Source organism: Psittacula echo (assembly GCF_963264785.1).
Source record: "Psittacula echo genome assembly, chromosome: 16".
Classification (NCBI taxonomy): domain Eukaryota; kingdom Metazoa; phylum Chordata; class Aves; order Psittaciformes; family Psittacidae; genus Psittacula; species Psittacula echo.
The window spans coordinates 5,823,975-5,837,909 of NC_137752.1; the positions used below are offsets into that span (position 1 = coordinate 5,823,975).

The 13,935-nt window shown below is 59.7% G+C and overlaps 1 protein-coding gene across 1 annotated transcript; it reads left to right on the top strand.

Annotated features, from left to right (window-relative positions):
• Positions 1 to 8,136: 8,136 nt before the first annotated feature.
• Positions 8,137 to 9,505, top strand: IER5L (immediate early response 5 like). The gene has a single exon (XM_080630663.1). The coding sequence runs from the start codon at positions 8,491 to 8,493 to the stop codon at positions 9,484 to 9,486; it is 996 nt and encodes a 331-aa protein (XP_080486789.1). The 5' UTR covers positions 8,137 to 8,490; the 3' UTR covers positions 9,487 to 9,505.
• Positions 9,506 to 13,935: the final 4,430 nt, after the last annotated feature.

Sequence of the window (13,935 nt, forward strand, 5' to 3'; positions counted from 1 at the left end):
AATCCAAATCCAAGCAAGACCAGCAACTCTACCCACTGCCAGCCATGCAGGCCAGGCGCTGGGCTGGAAGGAACATGGACACGAGCCTGAATTGGCAGCATGGACCTGCTGGAGCTCATTTCCAGGCAGGGGCAGACATGCCTGATACTCCATCACCTGCACCCAGGAGGGAACAAGGCTCAAGTGCAGCCCCTCTACAGGCAAGCCCCCAACCCCTGGGCTGTGAGAAGGCTGAGCTGTGCCCAGCAGCCCAGGAGAGAAAGGCTTGGTCAACAGCATGGGGCTCAGCACTGGCACCCTCCCCTTGCCTTCATACCAAGGACATCCCCCAGGTGAGCTGCTGTGCGTGACTCAAAGAATCACCAGCTCCAGCCGGCTCAGCTGCTGGCTCCCTGCAGCATCACAGCCCTCCCCACCGGTTGCATTTTGTGGTTATTCCTGCTTTTCCAGTCGGTGAGGTTCCCACGCTGTGATCCAGCAGCCCCTCTCCAGCGTATTTTCCTGCCACAGGGATTTTATCCCCCTCCACCAAGGCTCAGGGAGGCATGGAGACAAGGACCATCAGGACAAGCCAGCAGAGACAAAGCAACTCAAGGCAGGCAGGGAACAGCCCATGATGACTGGCTCTGCTGGGGTGAATGTTTCACAGACACCCCCAGCACAGAGTCCTGACCCAGCTGCAGCTCCCACCATGCACTCGAGCCAGCTGCCATCCAGCCCCACAGGAGCTGCTGGGGGCTGGATGCTTGGCTGTCATCTCCCTCCAGGTTTGCACAAGCTGTCTAGAGGTAGCTGATGGCAAGGGGCCAGGAAAGCACGGTGCTTTGATGTGGGTGTCTGCTGGGCACATGCCAGGGCCAGGCCAGGGTGCTTGGCTGGAGGCATTGGGTGCCAGACTGAATTATGCCGGGAGGGGAAGAAATCTGCAGGTCACGGCTGTGCCACAGCAGCAGGAGATATCTGCCTCCACACTCTGCTCCAGAGCCCTTTATCTGTCTCCCCTGCAAGGAAAACAGCCACGCTGTGCATTCCCCATGGCACAGAGAGTGCCGGCTGCTTCAGCACCCACCTCAGGCTCCCAGTCCCTGGGCGCCGGGAGGAGGATGCTGTGGAGGGGACGCAGGAGCAGAGGTGGTCCAGCACGGCGCAAGCAGCCCGGCGGCAGGCAGGCCGGCCCCGCGCCGTGCCGGCTGCCGGTGCTCAGGCACCGAAGGAGTTACGGAGCGCAGGAGATGTCGTTAATAACGAAGGCCACGCGAGTGATTTTTATCTTTAAAAAGCCCACAGCCCAGGTTGCGCGGCTCTGCCGAGGAGCTCGCTCGGGCACAGCCGCTGCTCCTTTAAGGTATTTAACAACAAAGTGGGTGAACACCCTGGCTCCTCCCCGAGACGGCACATTCCCTCCGGGTCCCCCCGCCCCAGCCACGAGTGGCAGCTGGGACCCCCCACGCCACCGCCCGGACTACGAGTCCCGGCACCCCGCGGGGGTTTGCGCCCTGCCGGGGGTTGTAGTTCTCCTCCCACTGTCCGTCCATCCATCCACAGGGCATCCTAAGGCCACGCTCCCCGCGGCTGGAAAGGGAAGTCGGGGAAGGCTGCAGTATCCATCACAAGCAGGCAGAGATTAACCATTTCAGAGCCCTCATCAGCTGGCAGCACTGACTGCACTCATCGGGGGTCACTTTTAGCAAGGAAGGAGACCTCCAAAAAGCTGGGAGCAGGCACCATCCTAGCGTTCATTCCCCACATGAGCCACAGCTCCAACTTCAATACAGTTTTTGCCCCTCCCCAAAGCCTTGGCAAGTGCAGGGAGCGGGGAGTCTACTGCTTTGGTTGCTCTCAGTGCCAGGCACCACTGCCTGGCACTGCCAGCCCTGGGAAGGTCCCTCTGGAGATGGGCAATTCCTATTGCAGGAGTCTCCCAAGAGTCCCCCCACCAGCCAGAAGCTGCCTGTTCAGTGAGACAGGCTCTGCCCTCCACAGATCAGCATCTAGAAACCCGAGGACAGGGCAGGTGGGAGGGGACACGGAGGCAGAGACACAGGATTAACCCTAGATGACAAGCTCTGGTCTCCATATCCTCCCATCACCATGTAACAGCTCAGGGCTGGAAAGCCCACTGGTCTCATAGCTGGTAGGGAGCATGGCTACAAATCCTGCTCAGACCCCAGCAAGTCCCATCCTGCTCCACCCAGAATGGATGGGAAAGGGATGTACAGTTGACATCCCTCATTCACACTGGTGCTGGAGATAGACTTTCCAGTTAACTCCAGCATAGCCACGTTTACAGGTATAACAGTGTCACACCAAGCTCAGAGATCGGTCCTTGGCTATGCAGACCTAGACTTCATTTGATGCAACACTTACATAGAGTTGCTACCAGGTATCGGGGTTCATGGACACAAGTACCCAAATTTTCCAGCCCTTTGGCACAGCTCCCAGACATTGGAAGCACCCAACAGCTGAGCCCAGTCTGGAGCCCTGCAGCCAGGCTGAGCTTCAGTCAGCACTGCAAGTCACCCCTGAGCAGGGCAGAGGTTGTGGGTGCTTTGACCACCTCAGGGGATGCTGCTCACACAAAGCTCTTGTGCAAGCCCCTAGGCAACCACCACGGCGGCTGTGCCTGCCCCGGCCAGGAAGCAAGAGGAGATCCCTGGATCCTTCATGTCCCCAGGAGGGCAAGCACCATGTCTATTAGTGAGCTGTGAGGAGCTCCCTGGGTTGCAGGGTCCACGGAGAACCCAGTCCAAGATGTGAAACGCTAGCTCACTGGAGGGAGTAGACACCAACTTCCTCCCCTCTTTCCCAAAGAGCAGCCCCTAAGCTTGTCACACACAGTTTATCTTGCAGCTTTAGCATTTGCAGGAAATCTGTGTCCTCCAAATGCTAGAAACAAGGCAACAAGGCACCAGCACATTAGGATGGACGTGCTAGGGAAGCCCCTGTTTCAGAAGCTTTACCACACTGCTGCTGCAGAGCATCTCACCAGTGGCTCTGGATGCCAGGTGAGCCAAGCGAATCACACCAAGACCAACTGGGACACTGCAGCCTTCCCACGGCTCTGCTCACACCATCGGCAGCTCAGTCCTGCCCAGCTCTAGCAACGAACAGGTCTGCTACTGAAGACTGAGCCCTGGGCACAGCAAAAGCTTGTATGGGCTGAAAACCATGCGTGCAGGCAAGAAGCTACCTCTTCCTTTGGGTCACGTCACCCGATGGTCAACACAGCCAGTGTTAGCCCACCCATGGCAGGATAAGCAGAGCCCATTGCAGAGAGGCTGAGCAATAAGACCCTGGTAGCAATCATCTCCTCAGTTCCACCCTCCCAGGCTTAGCCAAAGCAAGAGTCATGCAACTCCCCTCCAATGCTACAAAGCCCAACGCTTTGGTAGGAGTACAGAAAGCACCAGGAGTTTGTGAACACCACCTTGGGCACCGGGATGGGTAAGGCTCTGCTTGGCCATACAGCAGCAGCAAAGTTGCATCCTTACGCTGCACAGCAGCACCCAGGGTACAAGAAATGTAGGAAAAATGTCAATGATGTTAGGTAGGAACAGACCAGATCAAAGTACTGAGCACTCCATCCATGCCTCCTGCTACAGTGGTGCTGGACGGCATCATACAGCTCCCCAGCTGAAAGCACAGAAGAACAATGGTTAAATTGATATTTTTTATATGGTTTCATCCCTATTTTCTCCAGGATTTTGTACAAAGTATTGGACTGTGGTACCAGAGCTGTGAGCTGTAGCTAACAGCTACAACAGTGGGGTGACAGCCTCACCCTCAGCCTCTTGAATAAATGCAGATGGATACGCTACTCCAAGCACTGCTGGTTTCTGGCACCAACATACCCTGTGTCCCCCACATGCTGCAGCAGACCTTGTGGGTCTATGCTACAGGTCCCCCCAAGCGGGGGAGCAGCTTGGGGGCCAGGCAACATTGTGCCTGCCCAGCACAGAAGATGGGTGGCAGAGGTTAGCTCTGCTCCCGAAGCTCAGGCTGCAAACCTTGTTCTGGCTTGTTTTCCCACTAGCTTTGGGTGCCTGACTTGTAATAAGTAAGCCTGAAAAGCAGGCTCCTTTCAGACATGTCAGGCACCCGCAGCTCCAGCTCCTAGACGCGACTCCAGGGAGTCAAGTTCCAGGTGCACCAAAAACCCCTCATGTTTCAGCCAATACCCAAATGCCTCTGCTTCCTTGTCTGAGAAAAGCTCAGCAATGCCCAGGCCTTTGAGGCTCAAGGGGAAATTGCTCTATAGCAGCCAGTCTAATTGCACTGAAATTACGAGATCAAGCAGTAAATTCACGTCTGTGTTCGTTGCTCTGGGTGGCAAAGCTGCACCAGCAAGTGCCTGATCCCCACTCGCTTCAAATTCACCTTCTATTAGCGAGGGAAGGAGGGGGTTAATGAAGGAGAGCATTGCCAGTTGGAAGTGCTACCTAAAAAGGGTTTCTCCTACTAGCTGAAGCAAAATGGTTTCTCTTGCCAGCTTGTTTACTCTGCAGCTGAGAGCAGCGCACCGCCAGGTTCTGCTGCTGGAGCCTGCTGCAGGATGGACAGCTGGGAAACCAGCACTGGCACCAGCACATCAGCAGGGCTGGACCCACAGTGGTGCAGCTGCACCAGCCCCAGCCCAGGGCCAGCCCCATGGCACCCACACCACAGCCCGGTCCCCAGGGGGGAAATGCACAACTACCACCCTCCAGACAGCAAATCCTGGCCCCATCCTGCTTTCCTTTGGGGAAATAATGATGCTCGCCATCTAATATCCAGTGCAAAGCTGCAATTACATTTGACCAAGATGGGTTTAGACCAACCGTTCCCTACAGCAGTAGGGTCCTTTCCTATGGGAAGGGCACACAAACCCCAGTGGAGACCAGGGATGCTGGACAGGACACAGATTTTCCTGGGAAAGGCAAGCACCAAACTCCTCCTGCCCCAGCTTGCTGTTGCAGAGCCAGATAATGAACAGGACATTATCCTCTTTTCCAAAAGCAGAGCTTACAGCCATGTGCCAAGGCAGGTACCAGCCAGATTCCTGTCTCTGGGAGATTTTGGAGTCCACAGGCCAAACTGAAGCAGTGCAGCTCTCGATACCCATCCTGGCTCCAGGATTAAAGCCACCGTGTCAGCAAACAGAACGCTCTCACCTGCCAGGAGAGCAGCTGGGGAGGAGAGCAGCCACAATGCTGCCCGGCAGCCAGCGCCAGGATCAGGCCCCTGCTTTATAGTCTTTATGTTAACTACCCAGAGTCTAAATAAGATTAAAGTTTTAATTCCAGCTTCATCTCCTAGAGGCTCCTGCTGTGCTCTTGGGTTTTCCTGGTGCCACGAAGCTTCTCAGGCAGCTACAGCAGAGGGCACTTCTCTGACAGGCAGCATCACCCGCATCAGGGCTGTCCCACCATGACCAGACAGCCCTGAGGATGCATCACCCTCTGCACCTCCATAAACCCAGCACTGCTGCAAGCTGGGCCCTGCAAAGTCCACCTGAGCCTTCACTTAAAGCCACAGTCTGAGGATAACAGGGCCATGCAATGATTAAAGAGCAGAGGGCTGGTGCTGAGCAGTGTCCCCAGGTCACACTGCAAGCCCAAGCTGAGGCAGGGTGGTGAGCAGGAGCTGGAAGATCTGCGCCAGGACAATGCTTTGTGACTGGCACCATCCACGCTGCCCAAGCCATCCCAGAGCAGGCGGCCGATGGGCAATTCAGGCTTTTAGCCTGGACCACCTAAGCTGGAGTTTAACATCTGGAAATGGGCCAGAGAGCAGCAAACACCAGCTGAGCAAGAGAGGCAATCGCTGCCTGCACTGGCTGGGTGGAAGATGTGGCACAGGCTGGCAACAGCAGCAGCGCTCCCTGCCCTGGTTCCCCACTGCCCAGGAGGCCACAGGGAACACTGCAGATTCACAGCTGGGGCTCAGTCCTCAAGCATCAACATCAACACCCTGCAAGGGCAGAGCCTTTGATCCCACTGAGCAGGAACAAGACCTGTCTCCAGCTGCCAAAGCACCCAAAGCTCAGCACCGGTCCATGTGATGTGCTCCAAACCCCTGCTGCACAACATACTATCTGCACAGATCAGCTCTGAGTATCACCTCCCTGAGCTCCAGCTGCAGCACACCCACAGCCTTGGAAAAGCCAACATGCAGCCGGTAAGGATTGCAAGGGAGAGAGACTGGTGGAGGAGAGGAAGGACACAGCCCAATCCCCCATCTCCAATGCTGCCCATACCCACCACCTTGAACTACAGCCGCCCTCTGAACAGGGTTGTGGTGACTTTCCATATTATGAACAAAAGAAACAGGTCAAGAGCATCCTACAAGCGCTTGGGAATGCACAGTGTCATTCACCCTGGCTTGCATGCTGAGGGCAGAGTAAGAGAAGATTGCTCCATATCAAGGTTTCACAAGCAAGGAGGACTACTCAGGGGGCAGCAAGCTGCCCCAGCCCAGCTGCTGTCCCAGGCACCTTTCCACAGGGATAAAATCCTCTCTGGTGCTGCTCCCACTCCTCTGGGTGAGGATATGGGTTTGCTGCACCAGCAGAGTCCAGCCAGGCCAGAAAGCAAGCAAAGCCCTAGCCCTCCAAGCATGCTCCCACAGACTCCAGGCTTTGCACAGTGCCAGCCCAAAACCAGTGAGCCCACTGACCACCATGGTTTAGAAACTGGGCTGTGTCAGCGGAAGCAAGGGCTTCAGAGGCTTTCTTTGCAGAGGGCTCCCTACAACCTGCAGACACGAGGCTACCTGTAGTCCGCACCGAGGTACACACAGCAGCATGCTCCCAAAGCAGGCACACAGCATGAGGAACCTTTATAACCAGTGGAAAAACCCCTTCCACTCTTCAGGGAATCCTTCCATTTCAGAAGCAGCTCTGCAGCTCCCATTGCCCCAGCCTGAGGTCTCCCCTAGACTTCCCAGCTCATGGCCCCTTCTCCCACTGAGACACTGCAGTCCCTGCCCCAGCTCTTACCTTCTGGCCCAGAGCTGCTCCTCTGCAGTGACCCCAGTTTCCCTGGATGCTGCTGCTCCCCAGCCCAGGTCCCTCAGGCAAAAAACATAAGGGAAGCCCTGAGCCCTTGCAACCCCTTATCCCAATCCATCCCTCCCACAAGAGTCTGCCCAGCCCCTTCCCATCACATGCACCTTGCGAGGGGGCACATTGAAAATAGCTGAGTGCAACAAGGTGAAGTGTGAGCCTTTAATTACAACAACCTGTGCACCGTCTTGCTCCTATTTTGGGGGAAAACCAGGTGTGATTGGGGCACTTTCTGAGCAATGATTGATGCACAGCCCTGCTTCCACATCGAGGGGAGAGACCTGGCTCCTCTCCGCCAAGCGTGAGGTGGAGGTGAGAGCTTGCAAGGCAGGGGAAGGGGATGCCCCTGGTGCTCAGTGTCAGGGCGCGGGGGGAGCCATCGGTGCTTGTAAGGCCGCAGGGCCGGGGTAGCTGAGGAGGGAGCACAGTGAGTGAGGGTTGAGGCAAGCGGCTGCGTCCAGATTGGAGAGGGGCCGCCCCCGGGGAGAGGGCTACAGAGTGCTGGTGGTACCGGTACCACCACGGGTGCTGGGGACTGGCGCTGGGGGTACCACAGAGACCAGACCGGGGCGGCCCCTCCCTCGCGGCTGCTCGGGGCCGCCCCCCGGGGCGGGAGCCACCCCCCGCTCACCTGTGTGAGGGGAGCAGCGCAGGGAGGCAGCCCCCGGCCCCATCGCCTCTCCACCGGACACCCCCTGCCCTGCCCGGCCCCCGCCGCTACCGGTCAGACCCACCGGGTCCCCACCGCCCTCCCGGGCCATACGGCCCCTGTCAGGATTTGAACAGCGGCAGGAGCCCGCCTCACCCCCATTGGCTGCTTCACCCGCCCATCAGACGGCTTTCCGCCACTCCATTGGCTGAGCGCGCCGAGGGGGCGGAGCGAGTCCGGCTTGCTGCTATAAAAGGCGGGGGCTGGGCGGGAGGGCGCTCAGTGCCGCTGCGCGACAGGTACCGGCTGAGAGCGAGGGCGAAAGGGGCGGAGCTTCGTGGAGGGGAGCGAGGGGCGGGGCCGGCGCGCGAGCGCACGGGGAGGGCGGGTTTTGGGGGGGGGCGGTGCCGCGGGGCGGGAAGGGGGGGGGTGGGGGGGAAGGAGGAGGGCGGGGGCGCGCGCGCGGCGGTGTCTGCACGCGCCGATCCCGCACGGATCGCGGCAGCAGCAGCGGGAGCCACCGGCGCGCACGGCGATGCCCGCGCTGCTCCCGCCGCTGGCCGCCCCCTGAAGACACCGCTCTGTGTTCCCCCCTTCTCCAGCGACCTCAGGCTCTTTTCCCCCCCCTTTTCCCCCTTTCCCCCCTTCCCCTTCTATTCCCTCCCCCCCACCCTCTCTCCGCTTCTTTATCCTCCTGTTTTATTTTCTCTCCCCCCCCCCCATTCCCGACCCTCCGCACTCTCCCGGCTGCCGTGTGGATGCGGGCCGGGGTGCCTGACTGCGCGGGTGGCGAGAGCAGATGCTGAGGGGCCGGAGGAGGATGGAGTGCACCCTCGATGCGCAGAGTTTGATCAGTATTTCCCTGCGGAAGATCCACAGCTCCCGCACTCAGCGAGGCGGCATCAAGCTCCACAAGAACCTGCTCGTCTCCTATGTGCTCCGCAACGCCCGGCAGCTCTACCTGAGCGAGCGCTACGCCGAGCTCTACCGCCGCCAGCAGCACTACCCGGACGGAGCCCCGCTCCTCGCCATGCCCGCCTGCCCGCCGCCCGCCGCCGCCCCGCCGGAGCTGGCGGTTCTCCCGCTGCCCGCCGACACGCAGGACCGCGAGGCGCGGAGCTGCGCGGTGGTGCGGGGCGGTGCGGAGCTGCTGGAGGGGCCGGTGTGTGCGGCACCCCCGGAGCTGCAGAGAGCGCCCTGCAGAGACTCATCCCCGGGCTTCTACCGGGCCGCCGGCAGCGCCGGTCCCGGTGGTGGTGGTGGTGGAAGCAGCGCGGCCCCGGGGCTGCTCTACGCGGCCGGTTGTGACTTCGGGACCGGGGGGGTACCGCACTGTAGCAGCCGCACCACGGTGCTGGATTTGGACACTCACGTCGTGACCACGGTGGAGAACGGGTACTTGCACCAGGACTGCTGCTCGCAGTGCCCCTGCTGCTGCCAGCCGGTAGCGGGGCTCGCCTCCCCGCCGCCCGCACCGGGCACCAAGCGCAAGTATTACCCGGGGCAGGAGGAGGAAGAGGAGGGGGTGGAGGAAGGGGAGCCGGGGGGAGGCGGGGTGGCGGGCGGCCCCCCCTTCGCCCCGTGCACCAAACGCGCCCGTTTCGAGGAGTACAGCGCCGAGCACCCCCAGGACTCTTCCAACATCTCCAACTTGATCTCCATCTTCGGCTCCGGTTTCACGGGGCTGGTGAGCCGGCAGCAGGCGGACTCGGAGCAGCCCCTCAACGGGCAGCTGTGCGGCAAGCAGGCGCTGGCGAGCCTGGGAGCCTGGACTCGGGCCATCGTCGCGTTTTAGAGAGGAGCGGGGAGCAAATAGAGGGTGGGGGGGACACGGGGTTGGAAGGAGGAGGGGGGGTTGGAAAACGGGGGTGCGATCCGAGGGGACAGCGGCTCCGGAGTGGGGGGGACCCTGAAACAAAGGCGGGGAGGGGGGAGGTTGGGGTGAGGGGAAGGGGGGTGTGGGGGGTGCCGAGGGGTGCGCAGGGGGGGTGGGAGGGCAGAGCCACGCTAGTGTTTTATAAATTGTACAATAAAGAAACCAAAACCTGAGCCGTTGGGACTTTATTTTTGCAGAAAGAGGGAAAAAAAGAAACCCAGAAAAAGCAAACAAAAAAATATCACAAACAAACGAAAACAAAACAACAGAACCCAACAGCGGAGCCCCCACCTAAATAATCCTCTTTGTCCGCTCGGGCTCTCCCCCCCGCCGCTTTCCCGGGGCCGGTGCTACCGGCGGCAGCGCCACGTGAGAACCGGGACCCCCCGGCCCGGCCCCGGGACCCCGCGGCGGGGAGCGCCCTGCCCCGCGGGACCCCTGGTGCCGGGGTGCGGGGAGGGGGCAGCGCCCGCGGCCGGGTCGCGCTGGAGCGGTCGGGCACGGATCGCAGGGCAGGAACCGTTCAACTTTTACTCCCTGGAGCGGCGCGGGTGGTTCCCAGCGGGAGAGCCCCGGAGGGCTCCGGGAGCTGGGTTTGGGGACGGGGGTAGAGGAGAGGGGGGTGTTTGGGGAGGGGAAAGGAGGGAAGGGGGAAGCGCCCCCGGCTGCCTCCGCCTCAGTGTGTGCCTGCGGTGCCGCAGGTAACCGTGTCCCGCGGCTCACTCTTCCCCCCCTCTTTTCTCCTTAAAGTTCAACTGTTCCAGTTTGAGCCTTCCACATCTTAGAACCAGCGTTGTTCGCTCTTGTGAAGGGCTCTGTCTGCTGCAACCCCTTGCTTTAGATCTCTATACATTAACTATTACTTTTTCCTTTTAAAGAAAAACCTTTTGTTGTAAAAAGGTGGGTTTTCTGCTCGGCTTCCCCTCCTTGCGTTTGGTTCTGTTTGTGTCTTTTGCAGCCAGCCCACTCCCAACTTCACGGGGTCAGCACTGTGTGTAACTGAGGATGCTTTGCTAAACGGGCTGTTGGGGTCTTTTGCTTTCTTTTGCTGTTTTTCCCCCTTTTTCTTTGTTTGTAAGCCTGTATTTTTGTGCGTATGGAGCTGTACCGGGTAAAACCGTCCAGATTTGTTTAAATTTATAACCTTAATAAAAAGTCGATTATAAACTTGCTGTGCCCTCACTTTCCTTCACAGCCACAGCCCACGGAAGCCTCTTTTCCCTACCCATCGCTTCGCCCCGCACCGGGGGAGCCTTTGCAGATGCTCCGACCCCCCCACCTCCCGGCTTCAGTAGACTGCCCCCTCCCCAGACCTCCCCATGGGGCCGGAGGCGATCGCAAAGCGCGTCCCAGGTGGGGAAGGGGCCCTGGGGGGGGTCTCGGTGGGACGCCCCTGCTCTGCCCCCCTGCGCTGCTCCGCGCTCCCAACGCGCTCGGGAAGTTTAAGTTGGAGTTTGTTAGCGCCGCGCGGGGCCGCTCGGTGATGCGTGAGGGGGCTCCTCTCATTCCCCCCTCCTTTCTATACATACATACATTTAATATATATGATATATAGATATTTCCCTCCTTTACACCAAACACTCGAAACCCCCCCCCTTCAGAAGGCGAGAATTATCATTATCATTACCATCACTATTATTTAAACCTCGTGCAAACCGCGCAGTTTCCCGCATCCAGCGCAAATCCCGCAGCAGCCGCCGCTCCTCTGCCCCCCGCACCTCCGGGACCCCCCCTCTCCCAGCACCCCGGGACCCCCCGCTCAGAACCATCACAAGCCGAAGCCCGCTCCTCATCCTCATGCATCATCCCGCCCCTCTCCCGGAGGGAAAGACCCCAAAGATGGGATGTGGGGAGCTGGGGGGGGGGGGGGCTGCGAAAGCCTTAGAGCATGAGCGACCCCCCCGCCCCGCTCCCGCAGCGCCCCCTGGCGCCCACCGCGGGAGCTGCAGCGACCCGGTGCGGGGGGACGCGACGGGACCCCCGCTGCACCAGGACCCGCTCCCCCCGCAAAGAGACCCAGGAAATACATTACCATTAACTACATAAACCCTGTAACCGCCGGGCCCTCAGCGCTCTGCCGAACCCGGAGCTGGATGCTTGGACCGGGGGGGAGCCACTCATGGAGCCAGGAAGAAGCCCCTCTCCCTGCTCCAAGCCTGGAGCAGCCCCGAGGCTCCCCCGCATGCCCCATGCTGTTGCCCCCCAGCTCCATCCAGCAGCAGGATCAGCAGCTGCTGCGCACCCAGCCCTGGCTGCCACACGCGGTATTTAAGGCAAGTTTTAAGCCTCAGGTGCTTCTGTGGGTGCCCACAGGTCAGCACAGTGGGTGATGTACCCCAAAGAGCTCCTGCCCCAGGCAGCCCAGCCAGAGAGGAGCAGATCTCACTTAACCCAACAGCCACATGCACACCCTCATCATCCTCCCATTCTGCTCCCCATCGCCCAGACCTTGAGGTTTCCAGTGGCAAAGAGACCATCAATTGGAGAACCCTCCATTCCTGCAGATCTCAACCTCCCCCAGGCACCCCCATCCCTCCAAACCTCCCCTTTCTGGGGGGAACCAGCCCTCACCCCGCTCACAGTGGAAGTTTCTGGGGCTCAGCCAAGGTTTTAAAGGCTGGAATAGGTAAAGATGCCTTTTACATCACCAGTACCCATGTGGGGTGGGGGGAAATGGGGGCCACATGGATGGGTACCCCTGACACTGAGGAACGAGCCGATCCCGCAGCTCCACGGAGCCACGCGGACTCCGGCGCTCCCGGCACCGCCGTTATTTATTTATTTCAAGCCCTGGTCCATGACATTTCTCTCCTTACGAAGGCGGCAGCAGCAGAAAGCCCATCACACACACAGAGCCTCTCTCTTGAAAGCAGAGCCTGGAAACCAGAGGCTCATCTGCATATTCATAAGTATCTGATAAATTAATCATGATGGCAGAAGCATTGAGGCTAGAAGGGAGGTGACAGGGGAAGGTTGCACCCCCCAGCACAAGCCCATCCTCACTCTCGCTCCTCATCTCCCAGGCACAAAATGTTTTGATCCCTTCCCATCTCGGCTGACCCCCCCCGGGTGCTGCCAGGGGAGGCGGCTCTGCCTCAGCCCCACATCCCTTCAGTCCCTGCCTCCAGTGGGAGATGCTCAACACAAGGGCAGGGTGGAAGACCCAAGGACCAGACCCCCCAGCCCAGCCCTGAGCTCTGCTCCCACATCCCTGCCCGTCCCCATCCCAGATCTGCCCCCCCAGCACGGTTCAAGTGCCCCGGTGCTGCCCAACTGCTCGGCCAACATCACTGATGCTGAAGGGTTTGACCCCCAAATCCTTCCATGTCCTCCTGTGCCTCGGCTGGGGGTGAATGGGCATCACCAGGATTCTGTGCCTGGCAGCCCCGGAGCAAGGCACTGGGGGTTTGGCTGGCACGAAGCCGGGAGGTGGGAGATAGGGCAATGCAAGAGGTGTCCGTGGCATCTCTGTTCACACATCACCGGCCACAAGAGAGCTGCAGCCTTCCCTTCACCATCAAAAACACTCTCCATGGGCAGACCCAGGGTTTGGGGTGTCCTCAGCATCCCCCCACTGATACCCTTTGGTCTGGGGGAAGACGCTGCCCCCAGTAGCACGGGCAGGACCTCAACCAACGGTGCAAGCGCCTGATCCAGCCCAGGAGGATCAGACCCTGCTCTCCATCCTGACCCAGAGGCAATGACGGGGCTGAGCTGGGCTCGCTGGCAGCAGAGGGGCGGCGCAGTCCCCAGCACAGAGCACTCACAGGCTCTGCCCAGCACCAGCGGCACCCCACGGGCGTTCGGAGGGCTCAGGTCAGGCATTAGGGACTTGTACCTCAAATCCAGCGCAAAGCCAGCAGCCGGCGGAGCGGGTCTGCGTGCAGGGGACACCACTGCACACCCCGCAGGTCCCTCTGTGCCGGGGGGGATAAGGATGGACACAGCGATGGAGCTGACCCCCCTCAGCTCTGTGCACAGCTCCAAGCTTCCCCAAGGAAAACCCATCCTTGCACCATGAACCAGGCACCAATTCCCAGGCACTGATGGAGCTGCTCCACATCCTCCTAAACCACGAGAACCAAGGACAATCTGCACCCAGTCTATAGCAGAACATCTCTGCTGATCCCAGCGCAGGATCCGGCCACCTTCAACCCACCAGATCCCTCCCATCTCACCTCCCCGGACACAAGGAGGAGTATATTTGGGAACAAACACACATTAGCAGATGCTTGGAGGAGTCCGCTGCGGAGAGCAGTAGGAGAGCTATAGGGGCCACAGCAACATGGTCAAGAGGCTGCTCCCATTCATGGGGTGTTGAACACGTTGGGCTTGGTCTGGGTAATTAGCATCTGAGCAGTAATTATT